At 51.4% G+C, this 19,280-nt stretch overlaps 1 protein-coding gene across 1 annotated transcript in view; it reads right to left on the bottom strand.

Moving 5' to 3' along the window:
• Positions 1 to 19,280, bottom strand: part of DLGAP2 (DLG associated protein 2) — a 90,394-nt gene that overhangs the window by 27,998 nt on the left and 43,116 nt on the right. The window contains exons 5-6 of the mRNA XM_060406971.1: positions 5,683 to 6,032; positions 4,871 to 4,912 (exon numbers count right to left, since the gene is read on the bottom strand). Coding sequence (XP_060262954.1) covers positions 4,871 to 4,912; positions 5,683 to 6,032 — 392 coding nt within the window. The remainder of the gene's footprint in view (positions 1 to 4,870; positions 4,913 to 5,682; positions 6,033 to 19,280) is intronic.

Below are 19,280 nucleotides of genomic sequence, written 5' to 3'. Positions count from 1 at the left end.
GGTAATCACCACATCTTTCTAGTCTCAAATGGGTCATGGCTGGCATAAATGTTTCCTTGCTGGATGAGGACACTGTTGTTACTATTGTTTTACACAAAAAGATTGCAGTAAGCTAATATGTTAAACATGCCGCCCACGTCAGTGCAGTATGAGCTGCCTGTGTTCTAGCTGCTGTTCTGTGACTATAACCTGATTTAATTAGATATAACTAGTTTTCTGCCACTGTAAAAAATGCCATTGTAGACCTATGTCTGTGCATGTATACAATTGTGTGGCTATATTCACAGTCTCCGCAGTGACAGGGGCAAAGGCATTCCCTTCTGCCATTCTGGTAGATATTGCTGAACTTGAGAGGTACACAATGTGGATGAAGTTACTTCATTCGTATAGTGTCAGGGAGACATTTGCATGGAAAGAGCACTAATTTTTATCATAAAAATGTTCAGAATATCTGCCTCATTACTTCCGGTCCTAGGATTCTAGTCTAAAGACGTTCCCTTGAATTCTGACATATTAAAAGGTGAAAGTAGGGGAAACAGGAGGACAGGATACTGGCCACACTGAGTATAGACTGCTCACAACACAGACGCCTGTGCAGCTACGATGGAGGCTGACGACACAACACAGACTCAGGAGCGAACATCAGCAGGCGGCGTGAACGATGCAATCAAGACGTGTGTTCACACACAGAACACACACATTCGCACAGACAGAGAAACTGACCACAAAGTGACCAAACCAACCAAAATATCACAAAATCATTTGTCTTCTTTTCTCTAGTGTGTACAGCTTCTCTCTTATGATTCTCTTATTTTCACAGTGAATGAGAAAAATACAGCTTTTGGAGTCAAATTCTGCCACTTGCTGGCCATGTGACACTTAGGTAAGTCTCAGATTCTATGGCTGTTTCCTTCTTAACTTCAAAAGTGAGGGATCAGCAAAAGCGGGGTTAATAGGTGTGAAACCGTGTGTGAAGCCAGATTCATGTAGGTTCTCCAAAGCAAATCTAACGCTCCCTCCCTCACCTCCACTTTTAAGATCCACAGATATAGTAATGATATATTAAGTTCAAGGAATATATAATGAATTTTATAGATTCTACAGTGGTTGTCCTATGAAACCATTCTAACAAAAAAAGGTCTCTGTTTTTCAGAAGGTAAAGGTGGAGGAGGATGTGGTCAAGTTGCATAAAGCCAGGTCGAGCTAAGTATTTATCAATTTCAGACATCTTGGGAGAGCTTTATGAAGACGGGGAAAATCAAATTTAGGACAAAGGAAAGGAATTATTATTTTGCACAGTGGGAAGGAAATCAAAGGAACTTTTTCCAAAGAGAATATTCTGATGAGAAGTGTAAAAGGATTATAAAAGTTTTGAGAAATATATGTACATATTTATTTTTACAAGAGCCATGGTGTTCTAGGGGCTTCCCTGGCTCAGTGGTAAAGAATCCTCCTGCCAAGCAGGAGACCTGGGTTCGATCCCTGGGTGGGGAAGATCCCCTGAGAAGGAAATGGCAACCTACTCCAGTATTCTTGTCTGGAGAATGCCATGGACAGAGAAGCATGGTGGGTTACAGTCCATGGGGTCACAAAGAGTCACACAACTGAGCAACTAAACAGCAATAACAGCAAGGGTGTACTAGGCATGGAGAAGAAAGATGAAGTCAGCAGGACCTGTGTATGTGAGTGGCCTCTCCGAAGCAAGTGCTGATTGGAGGTGCCTGCTGGTGGATGGGGATGGATCCTCCCTGTTGCCACGTGAGTGGTGGGCGCTGGGCTCCTGGAGCACCCGCCTCTGTCCCTGGGCCGTGACAGAGGGGTTGACACTGAGCCATGGGCCATGAAGAGCAGGGGCAGGGTGCACAAGAGAGTGCACGTGTGTGAGTGTGTACATCTGAGTGCACACCTGTAGTTGTGCATTTGTGTGCACGCATACGTGTGTACATGAGAGTGCAAACATGAAAGTGTGCACATGGGTACACCTGAGCACACGTCTGTGGGCGTGCCTGTATGTGCAGGCACGTGTGTGTATGTGAGAGCATACACGTGCGTGTGCATATGTACACGCGAGCTCACTCCTGTGGGCGTGCCTGTATGTGCAGGCACATGTGTATATATGGGGTGAAAATGCGAGTGCATGTGCATACACATGAGCTCACTCCTGTGGGCATGCATGTATGTGCAGGCACGTGTGTGTATGTGAGAGCATACACATGCGTGTGCATATGTACACGCGAGCTCACTCCTGTGGGCGTGCCTGTATGTGCAGGCACGTGTGTGTATGTGAGAGCGTACACGTGCGTGTGCATATGTACACACGCGCTCACTCCTGTGGGCGTGCCTGTATGTGCAGGCACGTGTGTGTATATGGGGTGAAAATGAGAGTGCATGTGCAAACACATGAGCTCACTCCTGTGGGCATGCGTGTGAGCATGCACAGGTGTGTACATGAGAGCGCACACGTGAGTGCAGTATGTACATGTAAACACACACATCTGCGTGCATGCTCATGTGTGCACGAGTATGTGTGAGCACACACACGTACACACGAGAAATACCTGTGGATGTACATGTGTGTGCATCCTCATGTGTATACATGAGGATGCACACGTGAGAGTGTGCATGTGTGCAGCACACGTGTGACATGTGAGTGGACATGTGTATGGCCCAGATTTTCAGAAAGCCACGGCTGATCACCCACAGCTGGAGGGACCAGAAAGCAGGAGGCTGTTGGCAGAATGTTGGCTGAGCTTTGATCTCGGGTTTTTGCTCTAAAGAAGCTCATCTTAGACTCTGCCTTCAAAGCCCACACAGCAAAGTGGCTGAGTTGCTCCCATATGGAGTCCCCACATTTTTCTTGGTGACCTACTGTGAGTCCAATAGTTAGAGGTGAACTGCCTCCCCTGCTCTGTGAGATGCTGGAAGCCCCAGCAGAATCAGGCAGGAAGGTGGGGGACGCGGGGGAATGTAACCTGCCCAGGACTCCTGGGTGTAGCCTTGGGGAGGACGTTTAAACTCAGTGACCACTTATGACATCACACAGTGGGCATCACTCCCATTTTAGAGATGGGATGACTGAGGCAGACAGGATGGACGGATCCCTGGACATCAGACCACATTACAGGATCTGGGAACACACACACACAAAACAAGGGCAGAAACCCTGCAACAGCAGACGAGTCACAGATAAAAACAAAATGAACACAAAGAAGATCGTTCGTTGCCACCATCACTGCGAGGAAATGAGGCAGGGCCGGATGTGGCGTCCAGGTGAGGGGGCAGGTCATCAGAACGCCCGAGTGCAGCCCAGCCCGCGGGGTCTGGGGCAGGACGCCACGGGCTCAGCTGAGGACCCCACACGTCAGCCCCTGTCCCTGGCCTGGGCTCCAGGGAGGGTGCAGGCAGGATGGGCCATTGCTCAGCAGAAGAACAGCATCTGTCAAATGAAAGGTGTCCCGGACGCTGCGTCCTGCGAGGTTGGGCGGTGACCCAGTGGGAACTGTCCCTGCAGTTCCAGATGGACACTGGGACGCCCACCGCCTTCCCTGCAGGCTGAGGACAGGGTGACCAGTGGGGTCAGCTGTCCTCCACGTGGGGTTGTGGGTGAACCAGAGCAGGCTCGTGGGGGGCAAGGCCTGCCCCTCAAGTCATCCCTCTCTGTGCGCTGGGGACCCCCTCCTGTCACTGGCCCGCAGCCTCGGGTTCCCCATTCCAGACTGGACGTGGCCCCTCTGGGCAGGTCGGGCTCCTGTGAGGACAGCGTGGGGGAGCCCGGGGGTCTGGGTGTGGACTCAGTGCATCCATGCGGGTCCCCAAGCCGGCCCCCGGCTGCGCTCTCCGCACCGCTCTGCTCTGGGCCCTGAGCCCTTGATGCCCTCCAGCACTTCCCGGGAGCTCTCCAGGCGTGTGCAGTGGTCCTTCCATCAACTCAACCTGCCCCTGCTCCCGGCTGGTGCACCCCCTCCTCTGTCGCTCGAGTTCCTCGGCTAACGGTTTCTTTGGCTTCCAGCTCACCCCGCTGGGCCACCTGAGCTGACACATTCAACCATCTTGTGACGGTTTGGCCGCCGGGAGGACAGTGAGCCCCTGCACTCACATGCTCACCCACACTTGCCCACGCTCGCCCACCGACACTGACCGAGAGCTTGCTATGTGCCAGGCACTGTGCTAGGCGCTGGGTACCAAGAGGGGCAGGTGCACCCGGCTGCCCGCGACACGCAGCTGAGGGCCTGCAGGGGCTTGTGGGAGGGGGGTCATGGGACCACACGGGGCCCCTCTGGGGCGAAGCTCCACGGGAGTGTGGGGTAGTCAGGGTGTCAGCAGCTCCTGGGGGTGATGTAGAGGCAGGAGGGGGATAAGGCAGGTCTGTGGGCTTCTGGGACAATCTGAAAGCATCTGATTGTCTGGAATGTTCCCATTGTTTTCAGAGAAGTGGGAAGCTGACCCTCCAGCCCTGTTTGTGGCTCAGTGGGCAGCCCGCAGGAAGCCTGTGGAAGGTGGCATGTGGGAAACCAGGGTCACAGGAGCCCAGGGAGGCGACCTTCTTAGCCTGGGGGCCTCACAGGTCTCCTTGGCAGACGAGACTGTAAAGGCTGAGACCCTGGGAGCAGCAGGCACCCGGGCCAGCACCTTGGCCCAGCCAGCTGTGGCTGCGGGGCTCACTGGTGCTCAGAGCCCCAGCTGTGTCCTCAGGAGGGGGCTGACTGCGTCTCCGGGGATGCAAGGGTCCCCGCGACAACGGGAGCGCCTAGCATAGAGCCTGGCATATAGGTGAGGACAGAGAGGCGACGAGAGCGGCGGATGAATAACCCAGAAAGGGAGGAAATAAAATTCATGCGTACTTGGCTCAGGGGCGTATTTCAGTACTTACATCTGACCTTGGGTATGGCTGATGCTCTGGGAATTCAGAATCCTAAACAAAACAATGAAGCCACAGTGTGGAGACCAGGTTCAGGGGACCCGACAAGCGGGCAGCTCGCCAGCCTGCCGCCCCTGGCCCCACGACGCCCGAGACGTGGCTCCCCCTCATGCCTGCGTGGGCCCTTCTCCCTGGAGTAACGGAGGCCTAGCGTTTTTAAAGCACCCCACAGGACTTGGGCTGATGGAGGTGTCCGGGCTTGCCGAGATCCTGCCTGGCTGCTGACCCTGCCTGGGCTAGGGGTCACTAGATACGCGATCCCCGAGAGGCCAGTCCTGGGCTCCACTCCTGAGTGGGAGCTGGGTGGTGCTGAGTCCCTCCCCTCCTGGAACTCGAGTGGACTCGGTGGTGGGTGTCGGCGCAGGGGCAGCGGTTTTGGCTCTTGCTGATCAGAACACAATGAGAAGAATAATCCGTGGGCACCCAGGGGTTGGCATGGGGACTTTTGGGGCCTCTGAGCAGATGTGCCCCTGTTTCCTGCAAACAGCCTCCCAGTCCTTCACCTTTGGTCCCAAAGCCAAAAAGACTAAAAAGCTTTAGAAAGATCGGGTTTCAACCCCAAACCTCCTTCTTATGCACCAGAGTAACCTGTCTCCACACTCTCCATGCTGCTGGCTGGCCCTGGAAATGCCTGGGGGTCCTCTGCCCACTGGACCTGCCACTGGCTTCTCCCGAAAGCTGGGGCTCAGAGACTCTGGGTGCCTGCAGGGTCCCCACGGGGACCGGGTCCATGCCACTGGGGGGGCATGCACGCGGGTAGGTACCTGGACCCCAATGGAGGAGCGCTGGCTCTTGAGGAATTCCTCGGCCTTGGACGCCAGGATGGCCTTGTCGCCGGTCCGCGTGGCGCCTCCCTGGCCCTCGGAGGCGTGGCGCTGGGCCGCGGCCGTCTCCAGGGCCAAGCTCATGGCCTTGTTGCTGTCCAGACTGTCCGTGGAATTGTAGAGGCCGCGGCCGTCCGGGGGCCAGGCGGCCATCCTCTGGGCGCGGCTGTCCTGGTAGGCATCCTGCGTGGACTCGGTGCTGCTTTGCGCGGTCACCGAGATCAGGGGCTTGGAGGTGGTGCGAGGGGGCACGGGGGGCGGCGTCTTCTTGTAGCTGGCATAGGAGATGCCTGCGAGGGGGACACAGCTGGTCAGCGGACACTCCTGCCCGCCGAGCCTGCTCTCCCGCCCAGCACCCGCCAGCCATCAGGCACAGCTCCCCTGGCGTCCAGCTTAAGAGAGGACGCAGAGTGTGGGGGAAGCTTTATGCTCAGAGACAGCCTATGCGGAGGTGTGTTTAATAGTGAAAAATTATGAAAACACCCCCAAATCAGGCAGAATAGGTGACTTCTGACTCAGCAGGACAGAGGGCAGCCCCCCGTCCTCACACAGGTCAGGCACCGGGAGAGGGGCTCATCCTATACACGGAGCTAGAACAGCAGGGCCTACGCGGTTCTCTCCAGACTAAGATGGACTGTGTCTGCACAGAAAACCTGGGAACGAAGAGAGGTTAGGAGCACACTCATCAGCGACGGTGTGGCGGAAGGCTCTCTGTGTGCTCCACAAATGCTTCTGGTGAACAGGTATTATTTTCATCATGGAGAAGACACACAGGGACGGAAGGCTGTCTGCTCCCTGTGAGCACAGGCTCGCTGGGTATAAACCGTGGGGCCGGCTGAGAAGGGAGCCGGGTCTCCATGTCCACCCAGTTCCCCTCTGCGTCCTGTGCCCACATCGCAGCTCCACACAGGACACGGGCTGGAAATCCACTGAAGGGAATAAGCGCAGCTGGAACTGAAACGGTACTGAACGCCCCTTAGAAGGTGTCCAGACTCGGCAGCCATATGTGCTGGGCCCCGGGTGGTCCTGATTCTCACAGCGGGAAAACCTCACAGCTGCTCTGATGGGAGTGGACTTCCCCCTGAGGTCGGCTGTGCTGCTTTCCCTGGAAGGAAGAACTGGCTGGAACCCTCGGGGTGCGCTCATCATCAGCAAACTTGGCACCCACACCGGCAGCAGGTGAGCGAGGGCAGTTGGCTCGGGGACCAGACAGGCCGGTGGGTGGCCCGGGGGGCGGCCCCGGGGGGCAGACGGGGCGGCTCTACTTTAAGGGCCTGCAGAGCCGGGCCAGGAGTCAGCGTGCTGCACCCCGCGGAGATGCGCCAACTCCTTTCCCACCTGTGGGGACTCCAACCAGCACTCCCGGGCCGCAGCTGCCCCGCCAGTGACTTTTGAAACTGTGTGAGTGGATTCTCCCAAGAAATAAAGCATCAAGTGTCACCCAGATGGACATCAACAAATAAAACAGAGTGAGTTTATCACGTCAGGAGGATCTTAGTTTAAAGGCATAAAAACTGCACATGAAAATTAATAAAATGCGCACACAGTTTTAAAAGGGTGAATGGGAAAGAGGCACGTATGGGTAGAAAACAGAGATACGAAGAAGGCTGTTAGCAAAATGGACTCTGAACATTGTCTACAACAGAGAAACCTCTAAAATAAGTCTTTTTAAAGACTTGCCCCCTAATGCTCATCAGCCCCAAGAGGAAAATTGTTGAAAACTGACTTTATTCCAGGTTTTTATTCTGGGAGATTCTGATGTTTGAGAAAGCTTTCCCAAGCTCCAACCTCCAGCACTGACGACTAGCTGAGTTGAAGTGTGTGAAGCCTTCTGCCCAGAGGGTGTGTCACCAGCAGGAGGGGAGGGGCCTCCACGGAGGGTGGGGCAGCCCCTCCCCTCACGTGGCAAGGCCCTTCTGCCTGAAGCTGCTTCTTAAAGGCACATTCACTCTCCTCACCAGGCCTGTCCACCCGTGGTGCTCAAGTGGCTAAAATCCTTCGGTTTAAGAAGACCTCCGTCCATCTGGTCAGAGTCAACTGTGATGCGTCCCCTCCAGCCCTGTGGTAACTCTTGCCCAGGCCCCGTGGTTAGTCCTGTTCCCTGGAGCTCACAAAGCTTCAGGGACACCTAGATGGTTCATCACAGCCCCACAACCCCCTGCACACACCTACAGTTGTGCCCTGCAAGCCCCCTTGGAGCAAACCCAGGACTTAGTGAGCTTGCTGAAACCCCAGCATCATCACCATGGGGCCATGGTCACTGAGGACACAAGGTCTTAGGAGTCAGGCTGGGCCCCTCTGTCCATGGGATTCTCCAGGCAGGAAGACTGGAGTGGGCTGCCGTGCCCTCCTCCAGGGGCTCTTCCCGACCCAGGGACTGAACCCGCGTCTCCTGCTTGGCAGGTGGGTTCTTCACCGCTGACCCATCCAGGAAGCCCCTCCCGAGGCTAGTGACTGCAGAACAGAGGGACTGTTCCAGAAGAAGGAAAATGCAAAAGCACAGCAAACCCACCTTCTTCAAGAAGCTTGTTTCTGGCCACAGAGAAAAAATAACTATGAGTGTATCTGGGCTTCTCAGTAAGATAAGAGAGCAGCTCAGGCTTCACTGCGATTGCTGGCGGGTGGAGAAGACACCCTGGGATCTGGAATGATCGAGGGTCTGGGTACCGCCAGCTGAGGCTGGACATCGTCAGGACCCTTTGGGGAGAGTTAGGCTCTGAGGCGCAGGAGGGGCTGCGAATGCCCTGCTGGCCCTGGGGACAGGAGTGCCACCTCCCTTCAGCCGGGTCCTGGCTTGCTGACTCAGCGGCAGAAAAGAGGCTGGGGTTTCAGGAACCCGGGGTGTCCTGTGTCTCACGGACCAGCTGAGGAGAGCAGGTGCAGGGGACAGCAGTCTGCCCCCAGACTGCTGCTTGCCTGGGGAAGGCTCGCTGGCTGTACTCTCTTGGGGACCGTGGGGGCCCCGGACAGGTATCTGCCCCCTTTCCCCATCTGGGGAATCTCAGCCAGCGCTGCTCAGCCTGGAGAACCTGTGCCCCTCTCTCCCAGGGGACCTTGGCGATGTCTGGGGACACTTCTGGTGGTTACGACAGGGAAGGGGAGAGGCCGGGGTGCTGCTGGACGTTGTCCGTGCTCAGGAAGGCCCCACCACGCAGATGACCAGCTCAGAAATAAACCCAAGTGAGGCCACCATCTCGCATTTCGGGCGGGGCCCACCTGCTCCCCTGAGACGTGAAGGGACGTGGGTGGCTGGGTCTCTCTGTAACGGCCCGTCTTTCCCTGCATGGGGTCAGGCTGAGGCCCGCCGTCCTGACCCGGGACACCGCTGGCTGTCCAAAGTGTGCTCGCCTTTCCCCCACACCTCTCCCATATCACAGTTTGTTCCTCAGTGAGCTTCTCTCCACCGCTGATAACGTCGCTATGACAAGGGAATCAAGCACAGTATCTACATGTTGATTGATGGGGAAAAGTGGGGAGAAAGCTTACTGGCAGCTTTTCACTTGAAACGCTGGGAGCTGGTGGTCTTCGTGGGAATGCAGGGAGCACAGCTCATTTTAGAAGGAGGGTCCTTATCCTTTGCCACCATGTCTGCAGACCCCGCTGAGAGCAGGTGGTGCCCTCCCCCCAGCTCTGCGCTGTGGCTGTGGCTGAGCACCCCAGACCTCATCCTACAGCGGGGGGTGGCGTGGGGGTGGTCCTAGTTGCTTCTCTTAAGCACAAATACCGATTCTGAAGAAACGCCCCCTGCCTCCCGGCAGCTGGGGGTGACAGTGCGGGTGAGGAGCGAGCCGGGAGCACAGATTACAAAGCGCCTCGCCATCGCAGTCGTGTTTATGTTCAGTGTGGAGGTGAGCACAGAGCAGCAGACGGGTGGGCTTTCCGGCCGCGCTCACCTCCCCAGGAGTGAGGACACGCGCGCGCGGACTGCCACACCGTTGCACGACAACACGACGGGACACCTTCCCGGGAAGCCGGGCTGAGGCCCTCCACGCGACAGAGCCCACGTCCCGCACAGCTCGCCTCCGCGTCACGCTTAGCCTCAGGGACTCCCTTCACCCGCTGACTAAATGGACCCAGTACAGCTTGGACTGAAAATTCGACGAAGCAACCAAACCGCCTTCCTGTCTGGTTGTCTTATTTTCAGGGCTACAGTTTACGTCCACGGCCACAGGAAAATCCGCCATCACATCTTCTCAACTTGGCATGCGTTTGCCGCAGGGTGATAATGTGAATTTTACACTGACTTCTTTGTAAAAATGTAGTGGGACAACACACTTTCCTAACAAGTTAATTAAAAGGGGGCTCCTTGGCAGGACTGGTGCTGAAGCTGAAGCTCCACGACTTTGGCCCCATGATGTGAAGAGTCGACTCATTAGAAAAGACCCTGATGATGGGAAAGATTGGGGGCAGGAGGAGAAGGGGATGAAGCGGACTTCATTCATGAGTCCACTCTCCTGACAAACACATGCTGGGGCTTACAACTTGTAGAGCAGAACTGTGTATTCTTTCTATTTTGAATTGTTTATTCTTAAATGAGTTCTTAGAATTAGAATTAGAAGCTGGGAAATACAGTGAAGAAAGAATTAAAGGGAACTCCCTGGTGATCCAGTGGTTAGGACGCCGTGCCTTCCCTGCCGAGGGCAAGGATTCAATCCCTGGTCAGGGTTTAAAATCGGGCAAGCTGTGAGGTGCAGCCAAACATAAAAAAAGAAGAAGACCATGAAGAAGAAAGAATTAAAAATGTGCATTTGATCATGTTAATTTGCAGCCACTGATTAAAATAAGTAATTATAGATATCCTTTTATATATTCAAGAAAAATATTCAATTATTCAGTTGAACAGTTTGGGTAATACTGATTGAGCTAATTATTAGGTACAGGCTGTATTGTCTATCATTTTCTACATGTAGGTCAGACAAACATCATATACGAATGAAAATTTTAATTTTAATAGCAATGCATTTCTACTGAAGTAGGTACAGCTTCAAAGAGCAGATGAATCAACAGATTTCTAAACAATCTCAAAATTTATTTAAATAAAAGTGATCAAACACAAATTTTGAAGTAAAAATGAAACGGTAACTTTCTTTAGGTATCCTGAAGGCCTGACTACTTTCTCTCTCTGCCTTTTCTTTGGCTGTGCTGGGCAGCATGTGGGATCCAGCTCCCCAGTGGGGGCTCAAACACGTATTCCCTGAATTGGAACGGCAGAATGTTAGCCGCTGGACCACCAGGTAAGTCCTAGCTCCCTTTCTTTCTCTCTCTTTTTAAATTGAGTCCAGGCAGGAACATCCCTTTGGTTTTAAAACCTGACATTGATTTTTTTTTAACCAAGTGCCTAACACTATGAAATCCCTGGAGATCTTCAGGCTGTTTTGTGGTTCAGGAGGAAGACTAAATGCACTTTGCTTTATTGCATTTCCTGAGTTGGTCTGGATCCTGCCTACATCTCAGGAATCAGATGTGTTGGTGAGACTCACCCCAAAAACAGTGGCGGTGAGAGGAAGCAGCTCGAGGAGAAGCCTTCTCCGCTGAGCCTCTCGAGGCCAATTCAAGGCTCCAGGCACACGGGAAGGCTCACTACACTGCTCGAGACGGAAGGAGCCATGGTAGGGAGATCTCCATGAAAATGGCATTGAACTAAAAGTGTTGATGCTTAAAGGAAACCTTGTTAGTTCTTTTCTGTTAGAGCCGAGTGATGAGGCGTGTGAAAATCAGGCTTTCCCAGGCACGCGCGGGCTTGAGTTCATCTCATTTGGACTCTTTCTGAAGAAATGACTCAAAGCCCTGGGTCAGAAGGATGCTGAGCCGGCAGGTGGGAAGAGGCTGCAGCCACGGACCTGCTGGTTGAGCGACAGGAGGGTGGACTTCTCCACCTGGACGATGACTGTGCCTAAGACCTCATGGATTTGTTCTGGTTCTGTGAGAAGGACCACCTTCCAGATGGCTTTGTCCAATAGCTCATCCCGGAGTCAAGTTTAAATGACCTGAACTTTTAAAGGCTTCCCAGGTGGCTCAGAGGTAAAGAATCCACCTACAGTGCAGGAGACCTGGGTTTGATCCCTGGGTGGGAAGATTCCCCTGGAGAAGGAAATGGGAACCCACTCCAGTATTCTTGCCTGGAGAAACCCATGGACAGAGGAGCCTGGCGAACTACAGTCCAGGGGGTCACAAAGAGTCAGATATGACTCAGCGACTAGATGACAACAACAAACTTCTAAAATATCTAAACACTTAAGCTACAGCTAAGCATCGGTTCCCCCACATTTGAGCTGCACTTGAGCGCCTCAACAGTCACAAGCAGCCAACGGGGATGGTGGTTGACGGTGGCCGCAGGCCACAGTCTTCCAGGACCGTGCTGGTCTTGAGCGTTTCCTCCAGGCGAAGTTCAATCAGTACAAGCCCACCTCTCTGTTCCACGGATGACACAAAGCAGAGGAACTCCATTGTAAAGATTTTCCTGTAGGTCTTCACAGTGTTGGGTTAGCAAATCTGCTGAAGGGGGATCTGGAGAAACGCACTCTACTTGAGGTAAACTAACTTGAATGGGATGAAATCAACTACTGCACAGTCTATACTTCCGCATGGCCTTAAGTCATCTCAAATGCGAACACACTGTTACGTCAATGGATGCCTTATTATCCCTCCACACCTGGAATTCTGGACACTGTTTTTGATTTTGGTCCTTACAAGCCATTTGCAAGCCAAAAAGGAAATTTAAAAATTAGCATTCTATCGTGTAAAGCACAAATATGTAATCAAGATAAAACATACTTCGAAAGGCAGGCTTCACCATTCTATTTGAATGTAACAGTCACTCTTAAATTCACTGCACTCTCTTAATTAGAACTTCAAAGATAACAGCACAAAAGGAATTACAGTAATCAAGCCCATGAATATCTAAATGAGAGTCTGGATATTGGAGAACCCAAACCAAAGGCAAAGATTCAACATAAAAGATTAAAGCTACTTTGGCACTTCAATTACTGTCAATCTCAAAACATAAGTGTAAGTCACTCAGGATGCAGAAATCTCGTCCCCTTGGCATGAGCACAGTGGTTTCCCTGAAGTTACAGAAACTCGTGTGGGCCGCACAAGTTCTGATGGGCCACAAGCAGACATCCACCTCCCATGTGTTAATTAGCAAGAAATTACAGTCTAGCCAGCATCTAACATCTTGCAGACAGTAAAATGAAGTGATGACAGCTGTTTCATGGTTTGAGACATTTCCTGTTTTCATTTTAAATATTTAAAACCCACTTTGCACAAGAAGAACTTGGATTTTCCAAGGAAAAGCTAAGAATGAGGCAATTTTTAAAGGTGTAGAGAGTCAGATAAGTTTCTAAGCACAGAATGCTGAGTGTTCAAGGGGCCAGGCTGCAAACAACATGGCAGAACATGAGGATTGATTTAGCCAAGTCCTGAGGTTGCGGGGACACACAGGCCAGAAGGTTGAGACATACGGGGTGCAGAGGGCGGTTTCCCCCAATCAGGTGTCCGGTGGGAAACAGCTGTGTCCCGAGTCTGTGAGAACAGGAGGCTTCAACTTAGCTGAAAACACTGAATCACGGAAAACAATGATCTTTTTTCAGTGGAAAAGCTGACAGACCACCACAGGGACACAGCTTGGGCACTCGGGTCAGTCTGCTTCCGGAGGATCTGCAGATGGGGCCGCGGACGGCACTGTCCTCTGTCCTCAGAGCCAACATGTGGGCTGCGCCTCGTCTCACAGGGGACGTGTAATCAGGAATGAAGCCTGCATTAGAGTTGTGCCGGAACAGTGTTTTTACCACCACGATGTGTGGGGGAGTAATTCTGGGGTGGTGCTTTGTTTCATGCTGAAATCACTGACTTCACTCCTTGTGGCAAACAAGGCAGGTGTGGCTGTGGACCCCCATGAGTTAAAGTGCTGGAGTTACTACTGTCTTTTGACTCAAAGAAAACGGAAAAACCTTCCGATGAAAAGTTAATAAAGCGATAACGCTGGTACCAATTGCAAGGGTAAAAATAACACGTAACTTGAGCTATTTACAGCTACTGATGCTCAGCATCTAATGAATAAATCATTAATTTTGCCTTTTGTAGTTCTGTCGCTCAGACGTGTTCGACTCTTTGTGACCCCATAGACTGTAGCCTCCCAGGCTCCTCTTTCCATGGGATTCTCCAGGCAAGAATACTGGAGTGGGTGGCCGTGCCCTCCTCCAGGGCATCTTTCTGACCCAGGGATGGAACCCAGGTCTGCTGAATTGGCAGCAGACTTTACCACTGAGCCACCAGGGACTTCTCCCAGAAAGCTCTATAAGAAGGTTGGGGGACATGGACAAGATGACCATTTACTGTCTTTTCAGAGACTGCAGGTGACGTGTCGGCCTGCCGGCTGACTCCCTTTCCTGGGCTCCACCTCCCACAATGTTCTTTATGAAACAGGAAACCGGACCTGACACCCGGAGCTGGAAAACAGATGACGCAGTCTGCCATAAGGCACACAGAAGTTCTAAGTGAGTCCTCACAAAAGAACCAGGCTGCTGATCCACGCCTCCCTGGATGACAGCACAGTGCGGTCAGCGCTCAGTGAACATTTTTATTCTCCTGCTCTAAGTACAGAATATCAATCACAGAGCAAACCCACCTACCCTGGGAACAGTGTTCCCACCTGAGCACAGCTCAGAGAGAAAACTTCCTTTACTGATTAATCCATTTGTTCCGTTTTCATTAAAAACTCAGCAGGTATTTCTATAGTGCTTAGCACACCCCAGGCCCTGGGGACCCAGCAGTGAGGAAATCCCTGCCTCCCTGTTCTCCCATCTTCAGGGAGGAGACACGGAGCCAAATGCATCATCTCAACACACGGGCGCCCCCTGTGGCGGGCTCCAAGTGCAGCCTCAGAGCAGCTTGTGTAAAGCACCACGATGTGCATAAGACCCAATTGCCTTTCCTGCCTGAGCCTGGGGTCTAGTTTAATATTCAGTTACCAGTTACCAGGTTCATGGTTATTCTTTCGAAAGAGAGAGAGAGAGAAACACAAGCATCTCTAAAGGTCACACCTGCATGGTGATAATGTATGACTAGAAAAAAAAGCCAACTTAATTTTGAAGAGAAAGAATCAGTCAAATGGGGCTTTAGGAAAGGAACTCCCTGATCTCGGCCCATAGGCGGGGCCTTGGGGTGCCAGGCCGGGGCTCCTTGAGCTGAAGTCTGGCGCGGCATTTAGGTGTGGACAAGTGTGGGTGGGCTTGCCGTGGCGGCCTCATCTGTAGGACAGTGGACAGGGCTTGCATCTAATGGGTGCAGACACAGACTCTGGGCATCCTTTGAAAAGTACACATCATGTGCCTTGTAAAGAGCTCCCAATGCCAAAGTTACTCATTTCTTTTTGGCACCATTTGCCACATAGCACAGGCCTTTTAGAAACCTCCCTTGTAGAGACCACTAAGCCCCAGTCTGAAGGAAAGGGCAAGTGGGCGGGAGGAGACTCCTCTGCCCCACGGCTGAGACCTGGGATCTCAGTTCCTGCTGCAGATCGTTGGAAGAGGAGAGAACCCTGCCCATTTCATGAATCACAGACCATTTTGTAATAACTCAATATTAATTAACAGAAGGGACGAAATGCTAACTACCAAGGATCAGCTGAGAAAATGTGATCGCGGTGATTACCTATTTGCAGATAGGCCCAGAGCTTCTAAACCAACTTCAATTCTGTTTCCTTTCCTTTCATGAAGTATCTCTCTTAGTATTTTATAGACATTAGGCACAAAACAAATATTTATGGATTGGATTCCGTTGATTGTGTGACTGATCAAAATGGCAGTGAAGCAATGGCCCGCTAGAAACCGATAAACACCAACTTCCTATTAGAGAGAGAGATCAAGGCACACACAGACCCTTTAATGAACAGGTACCCGGCATTGCCCTGCATTTGCCACACAGGAATTCAAAGGACCTTCACCTGCCATCCCAGAAACAGCCAGGCTCCTCAGCTGGCGAAGCCTTCCTTCTTACTCACACTCATGGTGACGTCAGACACAGTCACCTCATCTTTCCTTATCTCTTTCCTCCCTGGCTTCCAGAAAGGAATAAATGAACGTACAGCTGTCTGTGCTCAGAGTCTCAGTCGTGTCCGACTCTTTACGACTCCCAGGACTGTAGCCCGCCGAGCTCCTCTGTCCGTGGGATTCTCCAGGCAAGAATCCTGAAGTGGGTTGCCATTTCCTTCTCCAGGGCATCTTTCCGACTCAGGGATCAAACCAAACTCCCAGTGGATTTATCATAAAGAACATTTATAAATGGGTAAACAGAGGTATAAATGTTCTTTATGATAAATCCACTCGGACTTTCAAAGCTCCCCCATCTTTTGTGCTTAAAAAGCACAGCATGGCTCTGTGTCTTAATGACTATGTTAGGATGAAGTAAATTCAATGTCATTGAGTGTTTTACTAGGGAATGCTCTAATATATGAATACATGTCCCCTAGAGTCTATGGTTTCCTGACTATGGTTCACTGCCACCTAGCCATCATTTGAAAGGATCAGTGAAAAATACAAATTTCACAACCCAAGTCTGAAACCATAAGCCAAGCTCACCATACACATGTGTAGCACTCTACTTCTTTTGGCCCCTGAAAATGGGTTGAAAGAGTAATCTCAACCTCATTCAACCTCTTACTCCAAATTTGGGAATGTAAAAATGCCCTATCCAAATTCTGTTTTAGCCTAATACCCCTCCTGAAAGGAAATGATAACCAGCTAGTGCTAACTGAAAGTCTGAGTTTCGAATAGCTCTGGTGTCTTTGTAAAGGCACAAGGAAGTTGGGGGCGGAGTACTTTTCTCAGTCAAAAAAGTATTTTGAGTGTTTGGATATCTTGCACTTAAAGAAAGGCAGTTCCTTCAAAGTCATTTTATATGCCTGAATAATTCTTACCTGTCCAGGGAGTCAACATCAAAACTGGAAGGCTCATCCGCAACGATTCTGCAGTTAGTGGGCCACTGAGGACCTCTTCTCAGAAGTGGCCAGATGTCATCTGGGGAATAACTAACAGGCCTGGGTCGTGGCCATTCTGGCAGAACCTCTGCACTTGACCTACATCTCAGGGTAAGACTTGGGGGTATTATTCGCATGTTTTCCCACAGTCCTTCCCATTGCAGCAGCTCTGGGCTCCTCTCTGCAGAGAATTTGCTTGGGGAAGGCACTTTAAGTTGACCCCTCTTGACTTTGGTGATTCAAGGAAAAAAAACAAGCATGGTTATTTCTTTCACAGCTACGCTGCACGTGATCCACCTGAGCGTCACGTCAAAATCTGATAAAAGCAGTGGGCACCCTGAGCTGGTACCGTCTTCCCTGGTGGCTCAGATGGTAAAGAATCTGCCTGCAGTGCAGGAGACCTGGGTTCGATCCCTGGGTCAGGAAGATCCCCTGGAGAAGGAAATGGCAACCCACTCCAGTATTCTTGCCTGGAGAATCCCACTGACAGAGGAGCCTGGTGGGCTGCAGTCAGGGGGTTGCAAAGAGTTGGACATGACTGAGTGACTCACATACACACACAGAGGAAGACATCCAATGAGCAAGTTGTCTAAGAGGACGGCTTAGCCCAGGGGAGCTTAAACACTGAACTTTAAATATTAAGTGAGTGCAAACTGTTCACGTAAATGGATTTAAATATTTTATAAGCTGTAAATTCTCAAGTTAACCATTCTTACATTCAACAAATATTTACTGAGTCCTGTACAGCCCAGGTGTACACACAGATCAGGAGACTGGGCGAGTGCAAACTCAGCGCCGCAAATACACACGAGCTTGAGCATAGCCGTGACCCTGACGGGTGTGAGGAAACAGACCGACGAAAGACCAGAGACGCCTGGGAACCCCGGGTGTCCACCACTGCTTCAGGAAGAACAGGCCAGCCGGCGAGCAGCAGCCCTGCTTAGCAGCGACGGCGGCGTTCGTGACTCCCGGCTGGTGTCCCTGGAGCCTGGTGTGGTGAGACTGGCCACGGAGCAGCGGGAGCCCGTGTGGCCAGGCCATGAGAGACCCCACCGTGGGCAGGCCTCGGCCTGCGGCCCCTGGCGTCTGCACACACGGCCTCAGAAGGCACGTTCTGTGCGCCCAGCAGCGGAGGGACCGAGAAAGCGCCCCTGAGACCCTGGGCTCCTTGGAAGCATACCACCCCCCGCTGCGTGGTTGTGCGTTGTGTTCTTCGATGCAAACTAAACAGTCATGGGTGGGAAACTCCAGCCCCTGTTCTAGAAGGGTCTGATGTGGTGCTCAGCACCAAGAGGTTCCTGTTCTCATGGTCATGGAGAAAAGAGAGCCAACTGTAAAAACTGAAATAATTTCTGACACTAATTATCTATGAGAAAGCCTAACACAGAAAACTGCAAATATCTTGCCCTGTGTCTCCAGGGAAGCCTTGCTCATGAGAGCAGAGAAATCCTACTGCGAGGCCTGCCGCTGGGCTATGACCCATCAGCAGCTCGGTCAAGCAGATGCCCTCCTTCCCAAGATAGAGAACATTTTAAATTTGAAAACTAAAATGCAGGGGATTAAAAAATTACATCAAAATGCAGTTATCAAAGCGTTAGGAAATTTCTGTGACTGGGGTATCTATTAATGCAGTTAATAATGAGATCTGGCAAGAGGACTGATAATGACTGTCGATTTGAAAGCCCCATGAACATAAAGGGTGTTTTGGAATCCTGGCATGAATTGTAGGGCGGCTATACACTGGGTCCAACACACCAGGCCCTGCTAAAGTGGGCCTGTTCTGTTGCTGCATTTCTAACGGGGGGACATTTTATTTTAAAGTTAGACCAGATCACCTTACATGCCTCCTGAGAGACCTGTATGCAGGTCAAGAAGCAACAGTTAGAACCAGACATGGAACAACAGATTGGTTCAAAATTGGGAAAGGAGTACATTAAGGCTGTATGTTGTCATCCTGTTTATTTAAGTTATATGCAGAGTATGTCATGTGACATGCCGGACTGGATGAAGCACAAGCTGGAATCAAGATTGTGGGGAGAAATATAAAAAATCTCAGATATGCAGATGACACCACCCTTACAGCAGAAAGCAAAGAGGAACTGAAGAGCCTCTTGATGAAGGTGAAAGAGGAGAGTGAAAAAGCTGGCTTAAAACTCAACATGCAAAAACTAAGATCATGGCATCCAGTCCCATCACTTCATGGCAAATAGACAGGGAAACAATGGAAACTGTGATATTTTATTTTTTGGGGCTCCAAAATCACTGCAGATGGTGACTGCAGCCATGAAATTAAAAGATGCCTGCTTCTTAGAAGAAAAGCTATAACACACCTAGACAGCATATTAAAAAGCAGAGACATTACTTTGCCGACAAAGGTCTGTCTAGACAAAGCTGTAGCTTTTCCAGTAGTCACGTATAGATGTGAGAGTTGGACCATAAAGAAGGATGAGCGCTGAAGAATTGATGCTTTTGAACTTTGGTGTTGGAGAAAACACCTGAGAATCCCTTGGACTGCAAGGAGCTCAAACCAGTCCATCCTAAAGGAAATCAACCCTGAATA

Source organism: Ovis aries, chromosome 26 (genome assembly GCF_016772045.2).
Source record: "Ovis aries strain OAR_USU_Benz2616 breed Rambouillet chromosome 26, ARS-UI_Ramb_v3.0, whole genome shotgun sequence".
Taxonomy (NCBI): domain Eukaryota; kingdom Metazoa; phylum Chordata; class Mammalia; order Artiodactyla; family Bovidae; genus Ovis; species Ovis aries.
This window is presented reverse-complemented; position numbering and strand designations above follow the sequence as displayed.